The sequence below is a fragment of the Rhineura floridana genome, chromosome 17 (genome assembly GCF_030035675.1).
Source record: "Rhineura floridana isolate rRhiFlo1 chromosome 17, rRhiFlo1.hap2, whole genome shotgun sequence".
Lineage (NCBI taxonomy): Eukaryota > Metazoa > Chordata > Lepidosauria > Squamata > Rhineuridae > Rhineura > Rhineura floridana.
The window spans coordinates 28,762,359-28,782,450 of NC_084496.1; the positions used below are offsets into that span (position 1 = coordinate 28,762,359).

General features: G+C 44.2%; 1 protein-coding gene across 4 annotated transcripts in view; it reads right to left on the reverse strand.

Annotated features, from left to right (window-relative positions):
• CARD11 (caspase recruitment domain family member 11) overlaps positions 1-20,092 on the reverse strand; it is a 98,895-nt gene that overhangs the window by 4,431 nt on the left and 74,372 nt on the right. For all 4 annotated transcript variants that reach the window (XM_061599472.1, XM_061599469.1, XM_061599471.1 and 1 more), the window contains exons 18-22: positions 18,560-18,656; positions 15,629-15,724; positions 13,889-14,021; positions 11,094-11,273; positions 4,963-5,087 (exon numbers count right to left, since the gene is read on the reverse strand). In XM_061599472.1, the coding sequence (XP_061455456.1) occupies positions 4,963-5,087; positions 11,094-11,273; positions 13,889-14,021; positions 15,629-15,724; positions 18,560-18,656 (631 nt within the window). The remainder of the gene's footprint in view (positions 1-4,962; positions 5,088-11,093; positions 11,274-13,888; positions 14,022-15,628; positions 15,725-18,559; positions 18,657-20,092) is intronic.

The following is a 20,092-nucleotide window of genomic DNA, read 5'->3' on the forward strand; positions in this document are numbered from 1 at the left end:
CTTTGGCCTAACCCAGGACTGGGGAACCCTTTCTTCTTTAATGCCAAGGTCTGCATTCCTTTGGGGGAAATCCATGGGGAGTCACATACCAGGGGTGGGAGGGACTGAAGCCAGGAGTGGGAGGAGCCAAAGCCAAAAGTGGGCAGGGCTGGAGCCGGGAGAAGGCCACCCATTTCTCTCTCCCTCAGTCTCACTCTCACGGCCACCTTCCTGACTCCCATTCCCCAGCACTGCTGCCATCACTCTGAAACTTACCCTCCCCCAGTGTGGTAATTAGGCTTGGGGGGGGGAAAGGCCATTCAAAAACAACACCTTTCTACTAAGGGTATGTGTAGAGAGGTAATTTATGGGGTGATGGCAGCAGTGCAAGGGGATGGGAAGATGAATCTTTTCCTCCCCAGCGGCCACCCTCTGAAAATCACTCCTATGCGGATTGATTGTGCAAATGGAAGCTTTTTTTGGTAAGCCTAATTGCTGCAGGGGGGGCAAGGAAGAGAGGGGTGGGGAGGCCTCTGGTCAGATCCAACTCCCCTACGGGCAGCCAGTCCCCCTCCCCCTGGCCTAACCCATTCATCCTAATCCCCTTCTAAAATTATTACATGTTTATACCTCTACAGCAGGCGTGGGGAGCCTTTGGCCCTGCTAAACTACAAAACCCATCATCACCCCCACCCATTGGCCCTGCTTGCTGGGGCTGATGGGAGTTGTAGTTCAGCAACACCTGGAGGGCCAAAGGTATACATGCTGCCCCCTCCCTTCTTTATCCTCACAACACCTCTTTGAGGCTGAGACAGTGACTGACTGGCCCAAGGTCAGCCAGTGAGCTTCACGGTTCTCCCAGGCCCTAGTCCAACACTCTAGTCTAACCGCTTCACACCACACTGGCCTAAATGCATCCAACCGTCTTCGTTTGCCTTCCTCTTGCGTTTCATTTCAAAATATCAATGTTTCATTTAACATTGTCACTATTTCCTTTAAAATATCAAAGTTAATATCAATATTTTTTGCAAGGGAAAAAAATGGAATGGTAAAAGCAGTGCCTACCAGACAAAGAATGAACTTGAATTGATACCAGCCTGTTAGGTCAACGGAATGCTTTTGAACTGGCACCTCCCAACGGATCTCATCCCTGGAGTCTAAAATTACACTGTCTTTGGCCCTTTTCCTCTAGTTTGTGGCTGGTGCAACGTCTGTGGCTCATCCCAACACCTAGCCACAACACTGTAAAACATTGTTACTTTGATCATGATGCATCATCAGTAAAGATTTTGGTTCCAGAATCTTCCCACCTGAATGCTGAGTCAATCAACAAAATACTTCCCTGTTGCGTACATATGCTAACTTGCTATAAAAGCCCCCTTTCCAAAGGAGCTTTAACTGATCTAAAGGTGGGGATTATGCAAAAATGAAGGGAGCATGTACAAAACGTAAGCACATAATTGAACTTTGTTTGTTCAAATGTATAATGTTCTATAATTACTTCTCAAAAGAAAAAAACAAACCAGCACTCATATACTTGTTTGTTCCCCGCTGCATAACAAGCAGCCAATATTTGATGCCATCTGTTTGGGCTTGACATTATAATCTTTGTTCTTCACATCACTGTCTCCTTCAGCAGCTCAGATCCTCATTTTTCTATAGACATAAAAATTAACAGAGTCCCATCCCTCCCATACAGGTGCATGAAAATCCAAAGAATGGAACGGAACAGCGAATTTAAGAACTAAAGGGTGCTTGGCTGCGTTCAGGATGGTGAATCACACAACGAAGCAATTAAAAAAGTGGAAGAGAGATGGAGCCGATCCTGAAAGATGAGAGAAGAATGAAAAGAGAAAAGTTTAACTGTGAAGAAAAGTAAATTTCCATATCAAACTGGGAAGACGGTAACAGAAAGGATGACAGAAGGATCCCTTGTCACTATATGTATATATCTCATTGCAAACTCGTTCTCTGGGCGTGGATTCAAGGGCACCACCAGCATACAAGGAAAACACAGCTGCCACTTTGAGGAAAACCCAAGGTCTGCGGAAATACTGAATCAACAACATTTTTGTAAAAAAAAAAAGCCCCGAGGATCCCAAAACAGTCCTAGAAGGATTAAGCATGCTTAGAGGACATGCAAAGGTGATTTTGTTTTCCTGTGGAGACGGAGGTGGAATGGAGTCTCCTGGAAGATGGCATGGCTGGCTGGCTGCAACACTGCACAGGAGCACTCTATGCAGGCCCCACTTTTATCTATTATATTATTATCTGCAATTCACCATAAGGTGAAAGTCACAGCAATTTGGAAATACTATACTAAAAACAATTTAATACCATGACAAGAATAGAGTGGGTCCTGAAATCTCTCTCTCTCCCTCAGGTGTCAAAGGTCAGAGTAAAGAGCTTAGCACCCCTGTTATGCAATCTGGGAGCTAGATTTCAAAAAGAGACCAGCTTCCCAAGGAAGGAGGTGAAAAATTCTGTGGCAGTTGGGAACCAAGCGAGAAAGTAAAGGTGTGATAAATTGCTTAATGTTCTCAGAATTGATCCTGATTTGTGATTAGCACTGGGTATGTTTTTTTAAGTCATAAGACAATGTCTGCTCTCATTTATCTTTACAGAAATTGTTCTTTTTTAACCCCCCCCCCCCCGATGCAGCCTCTTCTGTCTCTCGAGATTAGTTACATCCTGTTCAGCAGCTGAAGCTGAGGGTGAAAAAAGATGACAGCTGACCTCCAGAAGAAAGGGACAGCTGGTAAGGATTTCTGAAAAAGTATTGCCCTTACAGAGATATGACAAAAATTGTCAGCAGCTATTCCACCTGGCTGCCTTGGAGGGAGGAATGAGCAAGATTTAAAGGAAACATTACACCCTGATGGTCTCCTCACCTTGCTCATCACCCACGCCTAATTAGGGATCGGGGGGGGGGGGGGGGGTTAGATTCAGTTCACATTTAAAGGTGAACCAACCAAATTCACACCTTTCCAAAGCAATATGCAAAGTGACACACAGCTATCCTTTGAAATTTGCAGTGCTCCAAATTTTGCAAGGCAGTTCTCTAGCCAAGTACTGTGTACAAAAATGCACACACATATGAATGCATATAGTCATGAAAATAACGTACAAATATGGATTACATTAGGGAAAACTTCTTGCAAAAATGTGTATATTAATCCAAACATCTTACAAAAATATGCTTATTAGGAAAAATTCACATTAAAACGCTGATGAATATTAATGAGAATTTTTTTTTAAAAAAACCACAAATTGTTGCAGAAATGTGGAGAACTGAAAAACCAAAACCTTGGAGAACCAAAATTTGATGGATTTGTCCATCCCTGCTCCCAACCTACCAGGACTGCCTCTTGGGGCAGAGGCAACGCTGTGTCCAAATGCAAAGCCAGAGCTGAAGGTGAAGCACTCATCTGGCAGTGTGAGGACAAGTGTCCGAGAGCCCTGCATGGGCAGATTTCTCATGCCCTTTGGATCAGGGCCCTGATGACAGGCCAGTAAAGGGTAAGACAACAATACTAACAATAAAAGTTGCTCACTCAACAGTGCTGAAGCAACACTAATCTTGCCTCTGCTCCCTACTGGACAACTCCTCTGCTATCCTGATCTTGGACCAAGGAGCTCCTGGCCAGGCAGGATACTGAGTCATACGGGGGGGGGCATGAATGGGACAGAGACACACAGCTGTTCTCAGAGGAGGCATCTCTGCAAATTTTATTCTGCTTCTGCTAGTCCTAGTGAGAAGGGAAGGGAACTGAGGATACTCTCTGCTTGGCTGCAGCACTAGAAAGTAGCAAACATTTAAAGAAAGACCTGGGAAGAACTGGTTTTGAGAGGAATCTGGAGGAGAGGGAATTAAAACCCACGTTTACACCATTAAGTCTAGCACTGCAGGTTAATTGCTCAGGATGTCAGTGGAGGTTTATAGGCGCAAAATGACTGGAGCTGGTCTCCTGATAATTGGGAAATGTCTCTCAAGCTATTTATTTATTTATTTATTTATTGCATTTGTATACTGCCCCATAGCCGAAGCTCTCTGGGCGGTTTACAGTAACTAAAAACATTAAAAACAAATATACAAGTTTAAAACACATCTTTTAAAAACAATTTAAAACACAATTAATTTTTTTTAAAACAATTAAAAAAAACACATGCTAAAATGCCTGGGAGAAGAGGAAAGCCTTGACCTGGTGCTGAAAAGATAACTCTTTTTACACTGTGTATTTCTTGATGAGTTAGTACAATTTGTTCACAGTTGAATTAAGAGGAAAGTGGAAATGGAAGTCTAGAAATCTAAAGCTGCCACCCCTATACTGACATAGGTAGGTAAGGGGAAGCTACACTGATTGAACCCAGCGGGTTTGATTTCAGATAAACAGACAGAGAATAGTGTGCTATAAATCAAAGCATCTGTCACAGACTGCCTTGCCTCTATTACAGCAATGGGGCGCCAATTTGGCACCTTTCATTGGCACCCACAAAGTCTCGAAGCTCCCTTCACTGCCCCCTCCTGCTTCCTCCTTCCCACTCTGAATCTGAAGCGGTGGGTTTTTTTTGTTGCCTCTCTAAGAACCAGCAATAAAGTACTCACTAGCTTTAACCCTTTCAGTGCAGTGTTCATTATAATGTGGAAGCCCGATAACACGGCTGCATCCTTTCTTCCCTGACCCCTGCGTTATAACAAACTTTCACTGTATTACAAAGACACTGTAAGTTTCAAGTTCTGCAGAGCCCAAAAGCACTGTGCTGGGCATCAGTCACCGTTTGGGACAGCACACAAGACCTTTGGCAATTTAGATAAGGCAGATTCTCCACCCTACCCAATAACCTAGGCCAGCCTTCTTTCACATGGTAGCCCTCCAGCCGTTTTGGACGGCAACTCCCTACCTCCTGCTGATGGAAGTTGCTGGGCAAAACATCTGGAGCACACCATGTTGGGAAAGACTGGCTTAGGACAAACCCAATTACCTTGGCAGCAACTGCATCAATATTGGCAGGAAAAATGCATTCATAGGTGTGCGGATTCCTTTCTCGGGAATATATGATTGTTTCTGTCTTTTGTCTTCTCCAGAATTCTTCTTTTGTTATTATATCTGGAAAAGAAGGCAGAGGAATACAAAGTTGGTAGTGATGCATGGTCTGTAAGCCCAGGAAGATCTCCAGCTGTGGTTTGGAGAATCCGCACCATCATCCAGCCACACAGGGAAATAGACAGGCAGGTACACAGACATAACAAAAACTAGGTCAATTTTAGATGCCCCCTTGCCAAGCAAAGAGCTATTCTGGTTTTTGTCACGTAATAAACAGGAGGAAACACTCAGAAGGGGCAGATCCTTGCCACAATAGTTCAAACAAAACAAGAATTCTAAAAGTAATAAAGCTAATTAAAAATATTAATACAGAGGAATTTACCACCACATTTTAAAGAGTTTAAACGTTGAGTTATTGGAAATGTTAAAAGCATTACAAATGCTAGGGGCAAATGTAGAATTTTGGAAATTTCATAATGTATATTTAAACAAACCAAAGGCACACAGCAGCCCAGCTTGCAAGCCACAGTAAATCGTGGCTAGGAGGAAGGGAATGTCAGGATCAGTCCAAAAGTGGCCCTCCAGGTGTTTCTATGTGGCCCTTGGGGCTTTCCCCAAGTCCGCATCCATCCCTAGGCCACACCAGTCCTACTCTGCACCCCTCACTTGCTTTTGGCTAGAATGTCTCCTTGAATTGTCACGAGCCCACATGCATGTCTAGATGGTGGCTGGAAAGATGCAGGGGTGGTTGGGTGGTGGTGTAGAAACCTGACACTTCTGCAGCTGGAATGTAGCCTATGCTCTTCAAAGGCAAGAGTCCTATCCATTCCTCTGGCCACTTTTTGCTCCTAGCACCTCTGGGATGCGGTCCCCAGCATGCTGTTCAGCCCGAATAAGGTTCCCCACCCCTGTGGCGGATCATGTTACAGTGACATGTCCAGCTGGGCTGTTTTCCTCCTCCCTGTTAGCATTGGGGGGTGGGGCTTCAAGTTATGTCTGAACTAGGGATCATTGTTTGCCAAGAACAAACTTTGGGTTTGTGTTGTGGGAGGGGGCAAAACAAACCATGATTCCTGGTTTGGACATTATGCTAGGGCAGGGATCGTGGTTTGTTTCCCCTGTCCAATAGTGATTTTATGATTTTATGCCTTCTACGTTAAATTTTACCCTTGTAGTCGCCTTTAGTACCACTCCCTATATACAGACAGTTTTGAAAGCAACAAACAGAACTTCACTCAAGCTTGCTCTGGATCCCTATAATGATTCCGTTAATCACCTAAAAATATATGAACGTAATTGTGATTTACCAAACAGAGGTTTTTATTATATTAACAAAACGTTCCGCTTCCGCCTTCATCAGCTGCTAACGTACAAATGCTGTTACCAAGGTGGCAGTTATAGAGCTTTGAGGATGGAATGCTCAGAGGGACTTCACTTGCAGAAGCTAAGTAGTGGCGGTACTGTCCTCCAGGTTCAGGCCATGGGGTGCCAATGTGTCCAGGGAGTAAATCCAAAAATTCTCCCTTTTAGTCAATGCTGTTGCATCTGTTGGACTTTTCTATACTTAGCTTCTGCAAATGAAACCCCTCTGAGCATTCCTGAAAGCATTTGTATATTAGCAGCTGATGAAGGCGGAAGCTGAAACGTTTTGTTAATACAATAAAAACCTCTGTTTTCTTAATCACAATTAATCACAATATAATATTTTATGTATTTTAATTTATTTTAATTGTTTACAATTTTATTATGTACGTGTTTGATTTTATTTTTGTAAGCCGCCCTGAGTGCCCTATTACAGGGTAGAAGGGCGGGATAGAAATATTTTAAATAAAATAAATAAATAGGAGGGAAACAGCTTGGCACATTCATAGTAAACCAGTAACGATAGTTTACCATGATGTGCAAATGAGGCCAGTAAGAAACCTCAGAGAGAAAGAAAGTATCTTATAATCCAGCCTTCTGCAACCTGGTGCCCTCCAGGTATTTGGGGCTACAATTCCCGTGGGAATTCTGTTTGAGAAGGCAGGAGCCTCCATGTATTACATTTGATCTTTGATTACATTTGCATCCTGCCCTTCTAAAAAAACCAAAAATGGTGTTTCAGCCTCACAACAACCTTGTGAGGTAGGTTAGGTTGGGAGACAATAGTTTTCAAAGGCTGTCCAGTTGACTTCAGAGCTCAGTGGGGAAGCATTGGAACCGCCATCTTGCTTTGTTCCTGCATTTGAGACTTGACTCTAATCCAAGCTGACTCAAAGGCTATGCTTCAGAATCCCCAAAGTACTGAGATGAATAGGATGCAGCACATAAAGGGTGCAGAATAATGATTTGTTATAGTTATTATCCTCAGATTTACAACCTCCAGGTGTTACTTGGCAGAGAATGGCGCTGCCTGTGTGTTTATCCTCAAGACAGTTAAATCTGGTGAACTTGAGCATGACCTATTTCAAGAAACAGCACATGGATTGCCAGGATGTGAGAATAACTGATGTCTGTGTAATTGCCAGCCCGTGTTGTGATGTCAGGTCCTTTTGAAAGACTGTTCTTTGACAATGTGTGCAAGATCTGCAACAGATATAACAACAGAGGGATTGCCTTGCTTGTTGGAATGGACCAGGAAGGTGAATCTAATCCAACATTTAGCAGCCAGCTGGAAAGTATACAAAGAATGCTTCAAGAAAATGGCTGACTCCTATTATTTGTTCCCAGCATTTGGTATATCCACTAACATATTGTTATGGGTTTGGGGGTTGAGATAGATTATTTCTATGAGTCCCTTTCCAGCCTCTGATTTGGAACCCTGCACCTGGAGGTGGGCTCTGCAGCAGAGAAACCTGCTCTGCTGGTCAGATAAGTCTCTTTTGTTAGTCTAATAGAGTGGCCAGGTTGGCTAATGGGTCTTTCAAGTGCCCATTAACTGGGCCAGGGTGATCCCATTGTTATTGAAACTCTTCAGGAGAGCCCCCCCTCCTGGGGCCAAAGAGAAGCTTGTTTTCAATTGCGTCTGAAGAAAGGCTTGGGAACTGGAGACGCACAGAGAGGCTGGCTCTCTGCACCATGGCTTCAGGATGCCTCCTATAAGCCTGATGCAAAAGAAAAGATCTATTGGACTGCTGATGCTTTGAACCCCTCCATCTTAAGCTCAGGTTGGAATGTGTGTAAATAAATAAACCACACTTCATAAAGACACCACAGTCTCAGCTAGCCTTCTTTCCAAGGAAATCAAACTCTGGGTAAGCACAGGGGCCCCTGGAGATCTCTCACCACTTGGAGATATCTCACAGCTTGGAGACTGGGGTGGCCCACAACAATATGTTTTGGACTGCAATTCCCGTCAGCCCAGACAGCACAGCCATGGGGTTGATGGGAGTTGTAGTCCAAAACTCTGGAGAGAACCAGGTTGGAAAACGTTGACCTAGCAATTAGATGTGTCCTGGTTCTCAATGTGAGGGACCCCATTTAGCTCTGATGGTTGTCCAATCCTTTTTCAAAGTGACTGGTGCCAATGTGTATCACTTAAGCATGATTATAGCACAATCCTATTCCCATTTACTTGGAAGTAAGTCCCACTGTGTTCAGTGTGGCCTAATAAATATGTCAGATGTGTTTAGCATGAAGCCTGCGGTCCTAACTACATTTACTAGGGACTCCTAGGGATAGAGGAGGCATCAGATGGATGATGCACTTCTTTTGACGTTACAATGCAGCTTCTGCCCCAAAGGTGTGCACAAAAATGCATATTTTATGTTAAAAATGCATACAAAACATGTACTTTAGTGGGAAACTGCACTGAAAAATCTGTATTTAAAGGAAAGAGTGTGTACAAAATGTGTACAATTTTACATCATGCATTCTTTCAGAGGATTGTGTCCAACTAATTTCTACTCAGAGTAAGCTCACTGAAATCAATGAACCCAAGTTAGTCATGTCTGTTAATGTCAGTGGGTCTGCTCTGAGTAAGACTAGCACTGGATACAACCGAAAAAGTCAGGGCAGAACAGACCTAAGATTACACACCAGAGACCCCAGCACAGAACAGGCTCAGGCTGATCAATCCATCTCTGCTAGAGACAGGAAGTCTCACTGAAAACAGCAGTACTTATTTCCAAGTAACTGTGCACAGAACTGGGCTGCAAAGTGGAGAGGATGTAGGGAGGAAGTGTGTGCTTCTGGGATGCACTCATCAAACCGCCAACTTCCAGCAAGGGAAGAAGATCTGCCTCCATTGCGGGATGAGCAAGTCCCAGGTGATCAACCTCAGAGGATAGGAGTAGATGAAGGCCAGAGGGGACATTGGGGGAGGCAAAGGAGAAGGGCAGGAAATGTTGCCTGAGTAATCCTAGAACCTTCAGGACGCCCATGTCTGTTCCTGATACCAGACTTGCATGGGATTTTTCTGTGAGAATCTTTTATAAGTCTATTTGAGAGCCTCTTGGGGCTGTAAAGTGAGATGTAAACATTCCAAATAAAATATAATCATGCTGTTTTTATGTCTCTTTCTGGATTATCATATACCAATAGCAATCTCAGTTCTCCAAGTGCAGAGCAAGGAGGCATCAATAGGCTCAGAGGAGCCCCATGGTTTGCAGAGGTTCGACAAATCTTTAGGGAGGAAAACATGACAGGGAGGGGAACCCCCCAAAACAATCCAATGAAGTGTGCTCAGCGCCCACAGAAAGTAGATTGACAGTTGGGTGGGTGGGAACAGAAAGCTGGGTGGTGTGGGAGGGTAATGGAAGGGAGTATCCTAAACAAGAGCACTGAGGCCATGCTGCAACATTTTGTTGCATGTCCCACTTATGTTGTTTTTCTTAAGTGTTTGTCTGTGTTATAAGCCCTCCTGAGAACATGAATACAGGGCAGCATATAAATATTTTAACTGAGTAACTAAATAAAACCACAGTTAAGAGAGTTGATGGTATGTTTGCATGGCCCGCTACTTTTCATGTGTGCTTTGTATCCAGAGATTGGTCCAGTTGATTAATAGCAGCAATCTTAGGCATGTTAACTCCAAACTAAGTCCCAGTATGTTCAGTGGGCGCTTACTCCAAGGTAAGCATGTGTAGGGTTGCAGACCGAGATGTGTCTAGCAATAATTTTGGAGGATGTTCTGTCGCAAAACAAAAAATCATTTCCCAAAAGAATAGCAGAATGAGGAAAAAATTACACACACACAGACCCCAAAAATATCCTGGTAGACAGTTGAATTTTGACTCCAAGATGAATGAACTTAAGCTTCAAACCACAGGCTCTGCAGCAGCAAAGTGAAGCCAGAGAACAACAGCAGGAGACTTGGAAGCTGATATGGACAGGGCCACTATTAGGATCTGATGATGATGATAGGCTGGCTGCTAAGGTTGTAAGGTTTTAAAATGCTGATAGTTTTAGATTTCAGTGATGGAATTTTGATGATGTTCTGCTGTATTTTTTTGTTTGAAACCTTTTCATTGCGAACCACTTGCTTTTGAAAAGGGTCATGCAAGTTGGAATAGTAACAACACAACAATAATAAGAGAAGAAGAATTTGATATCATTTTTTGAATGAACAATGGACATGCCATTTTTTTTTACAAGAAACAATGACTGCATTTCCTTGACATTTTCTATTATGTTCAGTGTAGTGTGATGTGTTCTATAAAGTTTACTATAAAGTTTACCCTTGCAATGCTTGAAGCTTTGATCTAATGGTCTAGGCGAGGGGTAGCCAACATGGTGACTTGCAGATGTTGCTGGACTACAACTCCCACCATCATGACCCCTGGCCATTGGCCACATCAGCTGGGGCTGATCGGAGTTGGACATCGAACAACATCTGGAGAGAACTACATTAGCCATGGGTCTAGGAGGAGTTTTCTTCCCCCCTGATCAAGTTGAGCCACCACACTCCTTGCACTCAGGACTTCTTAACACACTTGACCAGCAGCAGACCAACCTCACACCAGGCCAATTTCACACCAGCTTCAGTTGTCACCGCTGCCAAGGTTCCAAAGGAATACAGTTGTGGTTCATTAGAGATAGGGTGGGCTGGCTCTTAACAAGCATTACAGTCACTCTCCTTGGTGAGATTACCTGGCTTGCATAAGTTGAATTCCAGGGCCCCTCCAGAGTTGAGAAGCTTCTGAATGAAGGCCTTGGAGAGCACTGTGGGGCTGAAGAGGACGGGGCGACGACGGTCACAGTGGGTGGGTCTCACTGAGCTATATGGAATCAGGCTGAAGCCCTTATTGATCTCACTCACTGAGTCAAACTCTGAGGGAAGAAAGAGGTGAGTGTTTACACTCCAGAAATGCAAATAACTCCACAGCGAGCTCAGCAGTGGCAAGCCACACAGAGAAATGCACCCATCAGACAAAGGCTTGGTGGCAACGAGTACATCAGAACCTATGTCAGCCTAGCTAGAAAACAAGTGCTTAGTGTGCAAGATTACTGTGGATTCAACAAGTTGTCAAGACAGGTCACCGGTGCTTGTTAGATAAGGTGGAATCAAACAAAACCTTGTTCAAATTACATAGGTGCCCATTTTGTTTCTGGGCCCAATTCAAGGATGCTGGTTATTACTTATAAAGCCCTACATGTACGTGAAGACCACTGCACCAGGGATGAACCTACCCATCAGCTGTAGGCCCTGCGCCACATTCTGCCACCAAGAGTAGTCATTGTTTGGTGGCAGCCCCTTCATTAGGGAACTCCCTCCCAGGAGAGGTTAGGCTGGCTCCTTCTCTGATGTCCTTTAGGTGGGTGGTTAAGACATTTTTATTCAGCCAGGCTTTTAGTGTATTTTAAGCTGGCTAGAAGACTTTCTTCCATTTTGTCTTTTTAAAGCTCTCTAGTTTGTTTTGGGACTGTAATTGCTGTAAATATCTTTTTTAGGGGTAAAATGTGATATAAACTTTTTTTAAAAAAACCGTAAAACAAAATCTAACTCTTCAGCTGAGCTCTGTGCTAGGCCAGCCGGATTCCTATCTGTACAGCAATCCAAAAATGATGCCATTCTGATGAGCATCTCCTGCACCATTAATACCTAATGCAGCCTTCCCTATCCTGGTGCTGTCCAGATATTTTGGACTCCAACTTGAGTCAGCCCCAGCCATTGGAGGCTGGCCCATTAGGGCACATGGGGTACAACCACCAACCAACCTCACTCTGACAATAGCCAGCTGCCACCTGCCTGCCGTCCTACTTACAACCAGCCCAGGGGAGGGGGGCACCGGCTGCCAGCTTCCTCCTCAGTCCCTTGGACAGCTCAGCAGGGAGGAGAATGGGGACAAAACTCAAATTAGTTGGCTCTGGCTCCTCTGCTGTTGGTCTCCCTGCCTTCTGCCCCAGCCACTATGGCCAATGGCCAGCAATGATGGGAGATGTAGTCCAAAACAGTATCAGAGCCAGTGTGATGTAGTGGTTAGAGTGTTCGATTAGGACCTGGGAGACCAGGATTCAAATCCCCACTCACCCATGAATCTCACTGGGTGACCTTGGGCCAGTCACTGCCTCTCAGCCTAACCTACCTCACAGGGTTATTGTGGGGATAAAATAAAGGGGGATAGCCATGTTTGTATGCCACCTTGAGGTCCTTGGAGAAAGGTGGGGTATATATGCAATTACTAATACTAATACTAATATTAATATTAATACTAATACAATGCAAAGATGTATCACTGAACACTAAAGTCAGGATCATTCAGACCATGGTATTCCCAATCTCTATGTATGGATGTGAAAGTTGGACAGTGAAAAAAGCAGATAAGAGAAAAATCAACTCATTAGAAACGTGGTATTGGAGGAGAGCTCTGTGCATACCATGGACTGCGGAAAAGACAAATAATTGGGTGTTAGAACAAATTAAACCAGAACTGTCACTAGAAGCTAAAATGATGAAACTGAGGTTATCATACTTTGGACACATCATGAGAAGACCTGATTCATTAGAAAAGACAATAATGCTGGGAAAAACAGAAGGGAGTAGAAAAAGAGGAAAGCCAAACAAGAGATGGATTGATTCCATAAAGGAAGCCACAGACCTGAACTTGCAAGATCTGAACAGGGTGGTTCATGACAGATGCTCTTGGAGGTCGCTGATTCATGGGGTCGCCAGGAGTCATAACTGACTTGAAGGCACATAACAACAACAAAAAATACTAATACTAATAATAAGACTGGGGAGGACTGGTCTAATGTGTTCCCATTGCTGTTCCACTGTGTGAGTGAGTATGCACACAACCTCACAGTGTGAATTCCCACACTGCTCCAGACACAAGCATATGATGAAATCATATGGGCAGGAGCCAATGACTCATTTTGCATCTGCAGCAATCTCACTTGGCTGAGAAGGATGCTGATGCTTGCAAAGGAAGGGCCCATATCATGAGTCCTGTACATGTGGAATCCTTTACAGCCATTGCCAGAACAGCATGGGACAATATATTCCCAGGTGGTTCCGTGTCACTGCAGGGAAACGTGAGTCAGCCCCACATCAGTCACTCTGGAGTGACAGACTTCAAGGGAAAAGAGGAAGGGTCCAGAGCTCAGCAGAAGCACACATGCTTTGCAGACAGAAGACTCAAGGTGCAACCCCTGGCACCTCTCATTAAAAAGCATAAAGGAATAGCGACATGAACGATCTCTGCCTGAGATAATGCTCGACTAGGTAGACAGATAGTCAGAGCCGGTCTAAAGCAGATTTCTATGTTTCTAATTAGTAGCTGGCAGGGACACAATAAGGATCACCTGGTGAAGGGGGCTGTAATTGTTCAGAGGCAGGGCCGAGGAAGCCGCCTCACGTTCCCACCCCAAGACAACTTTGCTCTTCCTTCCTGCAAAGTTCCCAAATGCATCATGAAATGCCAGTCACACGGATAGCTCTGTACCTTCAAACCTGTCAAGCAGCGCTTTTGTCACCGGATGCCCCTCCGTTCTGACACGGGCGTCTTTCGACGTGACGATGCGGACTCGTTCGTTGCTGTTCATGCGCTTGTATTTGTTCTCAGACCTGCTAACAAACTGAGAGCAGATGTGTGTGTGGGGGCTTATCAAGGGGAGCTGTGTTGGCATTTCCATTCATTTTCTGGGTTTAAAAATTGTCTTTATAATTTCCTTCTTTTGTAAGCTTTGCATTCATGATTAGTCAATTCGGATTAATTTCAATTCATATTTAGTCAATAAAATAATAAATACAACTGAGATTCTTCCAGAACTGGGTTTTCTTTCGGATCTCTGAATGCACGCCCCTACCAGCTAAAACACCTGCCTGCTTCCGCCGCTCTGCTGCTCTTACAGCGTCACCTCCTACTTGTTCTGGATTCGGGAAAGGGCCGCAGCTCAGCAGTGGAGCATCTGCTTTGCATGCAGAAGGTCCCAGTTTCAATCCTCAGCATATCCAGGTTGGGCTGGGAGAGACCTCCTCCTGAAACCCCAGAGAGCTGCTGCCAGTCAGTGTTGGCAATACTGAGCTAGATGGACCAGTGGTCTGACTCAGTCTATGCAGCTTCCTCAGTTCCTGCTTGCCTGGAGCCCTCCTGACCTACAGCTGCTGCTTTTGGAACCTGAACCTTTGCCTGGTCTTGACTGCTCTACTTGTCTCTGGCCCCGTTGGAGCAAACGTTGGCCTTCCCTGGTCACTTGGGACCAGAGCCCTGATGGAGATGCTTCATGGAGAGTTGTCCAGTGAGGACCTAGGGCAGGTTACAGTGGGAAGTGGTGACTGCATCTGAGGTGAGACAGCGAGGCCCCTCCCATCACTTGGCTCCTTCCCTCCCAGGATTTGCCATGGCCGCTTGCACACTCATCTCGCCCTGCAAGGCTTCACTCCAAGGAATGACCATTTCTCAAAGTGAGGAACTGCAGGAGCAGGGGAAGCGACGGTGGTCAGTCCAGCAGTGGGTGGTGGGCGGGGCACTGCTACACCACTCCTCCCAATCAGCCACCTGAGACATGTATCTCAGTTGCCTAATGGGAGGGATGGCTCTGACAGAAGCTGTTTGGCCAGCCCTGCCAGCATCCTCTTCCTGCTACTTTTTGCGGGTGACGGAGCCAAAGAAACCTCGGGAGGTGAAGTATCCTTGGATGAGCTTTTGTTCCAAAGCAGAGCAGGGCTGAGACGAGCAATTCCTGACAGCCAGGAAGATCCTTGCTGGTGGTCTGAGACAGGCCACGCTAGAGGTAACGGCTTTACAGGACCAGGTGGGACTGTATTAGCCTTTCTTGTCACCTGACCCCCGCTGAGCTGACAGATGCAATACCATCTTTTGGCCATTCACAGTGGAGGCGCTAAAGCACAGCAGAGAACAGACCAGTTGTTGCTTCTTCTGGTGGCACAGATGGGCAAAGCACCTGCATCCCGCTAATGAAGTCATTGTTTGAGACCTCTGGTACTACACAGTACCAGCCAATTTAAAAAGAGGCAACCCCCACACTCAGGCCACACAACTTGGTATCATAGTCCTCTTGGAGTGGACAAAACCTTTGGATGGAAGGCAGAGATGGGGAAACAGGAGTTGCAAAAAATGAGTTGTCAGTCAAGGCTACTGCGGCGAAGACAAAAGGCTTCGATTGGACAGCAAAAAATACGTTTGGTGTGAGAAGGATTTTTGCTGCTTAAATTTTTTTACCTGTAAGAGCTGGCCCAAAAGGAAGCTGGCTCGAGAGAGGCGAGGGCTGGTTTTGGGGTCACTTGGTGGTGTCAGCTCATCTGGCTGCAGTGTATTCTGGCAGGGGGAAAAATATCAGAGAAAGAAATAACCAAGCCTGCTCAATCTAGAACAGAAGCTCTAGGCCAGGTAAGAGGAACCTGTGGCCCTCAAGATATTTTTGGATGCCAAATTCTCTCAGCCCAGGCAGCATGGCCAACAGTTAGGAATGATGAGGGTTGTCATCCAATATTCAATCTCTCATTGGCTTCCGATACCATGGGACCTTTCTGAACTGACTCTGCGGACTGGAGGCACTGTCCCTTCTGCTCCTACCAACGGGCCCGGCTTCAGACGGAGGAATTGGGTGGCTCCCAGGTAGTTAAGTTGTCAGGTGCCACAAAACACTCTTTTGTCCCCAGTTTTGTTCAACATCTGTATGAAGCCGTTGGGAGTGGTCATTAAGGGATGTGTCATCAGTTACTCCGTAATATCTGAATCAGGGGCAACTGTGTGAGTCCTGAATCAATGTCTGGATGAGGGCCAATAAACTGAAACTGAATTGTGGTAAGACAGATGTCCTGTGGGGCATTGGTTCCTGGGTCCCAGATATTGATCAGTTGGCTGTTCTGGACGGGGTTGCACTCCTTCTGAAAGAAGAGGTTGGCAGCTTGGGATGCTCCTGAATGTTGGAGGCACAGATTGCCGCAATGAAGTGTCTTCTACCAGCTTCAGCTTGTTACCAGCTGCAGCCATTCCTGGGCAGGGATACCTTGGCCACAGTGCACAGCTTGTGCTCTGGCAATCTCAAAATGGGATTACCACTATGCACTCTCTATGTAGGGCTGGGCTGGAAGTTGCAGCTGGTGCAAAATGTGGCAGCTTGATTTCTGAGTGGGGTTAAGTCTCCTCTGGCATGGGTCACTTCTGCTGAAAGAAGTTTCCTGGCTGCCAGTATGCTACCAGGCCATGTTTAAGGTTTATTCTACAAAGCTCTAAACAACCTGGCACCAGGTTACTTAAAAAAGATCACCTTCTCCTTTACAGACCTGTTTGATCACTGGTGAGGCCCTTTAACTGGTACCACATGTTCCTTAGATTTGTCCTACAGTCACTCAAGGGCAGGGCCTTGAGTGCTGCAGCCCTCTCTTGAAATCAGACAGATGCCAACTATTTTGGCTTATAGCCAGCTGTTCTACTCAGAGTTAGGGATGAGCTAGGATCCCGCCCAATTTGGATTTGGTACAGAATTTTCCATTAATTTGCTTATTCTCTATAATTGCAGATCAGATTTTTATATAGTGATTTTCTGCAGCTATTTTTGGAAACAGTTTTTTTAAAAAAAATCTGTCTAAAATATTGATATTAATATCAATATTTTATTGTTATTTCCTTCAGTGTATCCTTATTTCCTTTAATTTATTGATATTTCATAACAAAAGATCAATATTTCCTTTCAAAATATCAATATTAATATAAATATTTATTCAAAGAGAGAAAAACGGATCAGTAAAAGCAGTGACTAGTGGACGAAGAACGAACTCAAATCAATACCAACCTGTTAGGTTGATGTAATGCTTTTGAACGGGCACTGTCCAAAGGATCCCACCTCTACTCAGAGTAAACCCACTGAAATTAATGAACCTATGTTTGTCATGTCCATCCATTTCAGGGTGCCTACTATGAGTAGCACTAGCATTGGATACAACCCATTGTGCTTTGGGCACCTCCTTAAAACTTTTTTTAAGTTTCAAAAATTCTTGGATTATTAATATTGGCTATGTCTTCCACTGATTACAGTGTAGATTGTTGAAATTTTATAATGTTTTAAAGTTGTTTTATCTTTGTATATGTTATATACAGAGAATTTCAAATATGAAGTGATTTAATAAACATCCTAGATATTTTCAGGACTCACCCTATTTTCTGTGATGTTGCTAAGGTATTTTTAACTGTTTTTAATTATGCGTTACCATGCCATAATTGTTTTATTTGTTTAGCAATATGCCATTACAAACATAGATCATTCAAAGCTGAGACACAAATTTAGCTCTTCAATTCCTAGCTGCCAGGGCAAATAAGGAAACACGCAATGAGATATATATTTCTTTGTCTGGTAACAAAAAACATACAAACTTACTTAATGAAACAAAATTTTTCCTATGACTAAATTCAGACAGAAATGAATTATGTGTTTAAATTTGTTGTAACCCACCCTGGGACCTTTGGGTGAAGGGCGGGTAATAAATTAATAATAATAATAACAACAACAACAATAAATGTCCAAACTTTGGGTCCCCAGATGTTGCTGGACTACAATTCCCATCATTCCTGACCATTGGCCATGCTGGCTAGGGCTGATGGGAGTTGGTAGTCCAACATCTGTGGAACCAAAGGTTGGGAAGAGCTAGAATCTAGACAAACAAACAAAGAAACCACAAACAACATCTGGAGGGCACCATGTTTGCTATACCTGCTCTAGCCAAAACCACCCAACTCACAGTTGATCCAGAAACACAAAGATCTTCTTACATTGCAGATCCGGTTTCCTGTCCTTCCAGTTCAGGGTCTCACGACAAGGTCTTTTCCATCACCAGCAACATTATTCTTTTGTTTTGTTTAGTTTTAATGGAGATGATCGATCAGGAGTGGTCAGCTTGTGGTTCTCCAGATGTTGTTGAGACTACAACTCCCATCATCCTTGACCAATAGCTGTGACAGCTGGGCAGATGGAAATTGGAGTCCAACGTCTGAAGGGTCATAAAAACTGCACTGGTCTTAAAGGCACGCTTGCCATTCTATGGGATTGGGCCAGAACATTTGTGGAAACATGAAGGGGAGTAAATCTGCAACAACCAGAGGAAAGGACATAAATCTTGAGGAACGTCTGTGGATATGGAAGTGGCTACTCACACGGGGGGTTCGGAGTGTACTGTACGGACTGTCCATCTCATCCCTGCTGCCTTTATTCATCAGACGCTGCAGTTTCACTAACAGAAGCTGCTGGGCTCTGCAAACAATGGGGATTATTTTCATTAGTATATAGGGATTGAAGAAGAATTCGTTTGCTCTGCTTTTTGCAGCGGATGCAGCCAATTTGATGGTCCAGAATTAGTTGACGGATTGGAATGTCACTCCTGATCAGATTACACAGATTACACACTTCTTCAGATTTTGCAATGCAGTTTTGGTGTGCAAAAAGTGCATGCAAGAGTAATATTTGACTGTTAAAATGTGCACACAGTGTGAATTTTATGGAAAAGTGCACTGAAAAGCCTTGAAAAATATGTATTTGGAGGAAATGCATACAATAATGCATTATATAATGTGTACAAGTTACATGCAAACCTTTCATGCATTCTTTCAAAAAATCCACACGATACAGGATGGAGTGAACCTATGACTGGGTGCCAGGAAAAATGAAATGGGCTGGACTTAGCCAAACATATTAATATATGTATTTTTAGGAACACAATTTCCCATAATATACACATTGTACTCATTCTTTGACTGAAGAACTGCATCATAAAATGGGGAGAGGTGCACATTTGAAAGGATTTCTCCGTTTTGCATTGTTTACTGTTCTGGAAAGTGTGAATTAAGGAGGTTTGCATTAAAATGTGAACCAATCCCAATCCCGCCCCCCAGTTCTATGTTTGTAACATTTTAGAATTTGAACACAAGGAGTTGTCTCATTCCAAGTCAGGCCACTGGCAACTCTGACTGGCAGCAGTGACTTGAGTTACCATGGATTGAACACTGAACCTTGTGCAAGCAAACAGTGTGCTCTATGACTCCTGCCTTGACAGACAGGCAGGCAGGCAATTTTTTTTATTGCTTATGCCTTTGCAAAAATTCAAACAAGCTCCAAGATATATCAAACAAACCACATTTGCAAATACTGAAATACATTTACTGAAAATACCATGTATATAAAACATAGTAAATACAATCCAGAATCAAGAATGAAAAGGAGGCAGTAAAAACAAAGGATTAAAAATGTATGAACACACAAACACACACCTGAGGCAATAAAATAAATAATATCATCATCAAATCAGAGCATCACCAGGACAATTTATAGCTATCTCCGAAGACAGTTTTGCAGGAATCTTTGCTGCAGTTACTGCATAGGAGAGTCCCCTTAAATCACTGTGCAGCCAGGATAGCTGAGTCCTTTGAACAGCAAGCATGTTCAGCTCTGTAGCTTCCAGCCTCTCAAGTGTGGACAGACCTGCTCTCAACTGTCAGAACTCTGATGCTCCAGTAGGACCAGCCAGTGCTGACACCTGCCCCAAGTCTTTCACTTTAATTTCCCCAGTGCCCTGGAGTGACACTATGGTGGGTGCGCCAGAGCATTGTGGGAAATCCAAATGGCAGCCCACAGCCACCTTTGGTATGCAGCTGCCACTAACAGGTATGCCTGAGTGGGGCCATCAACATCAG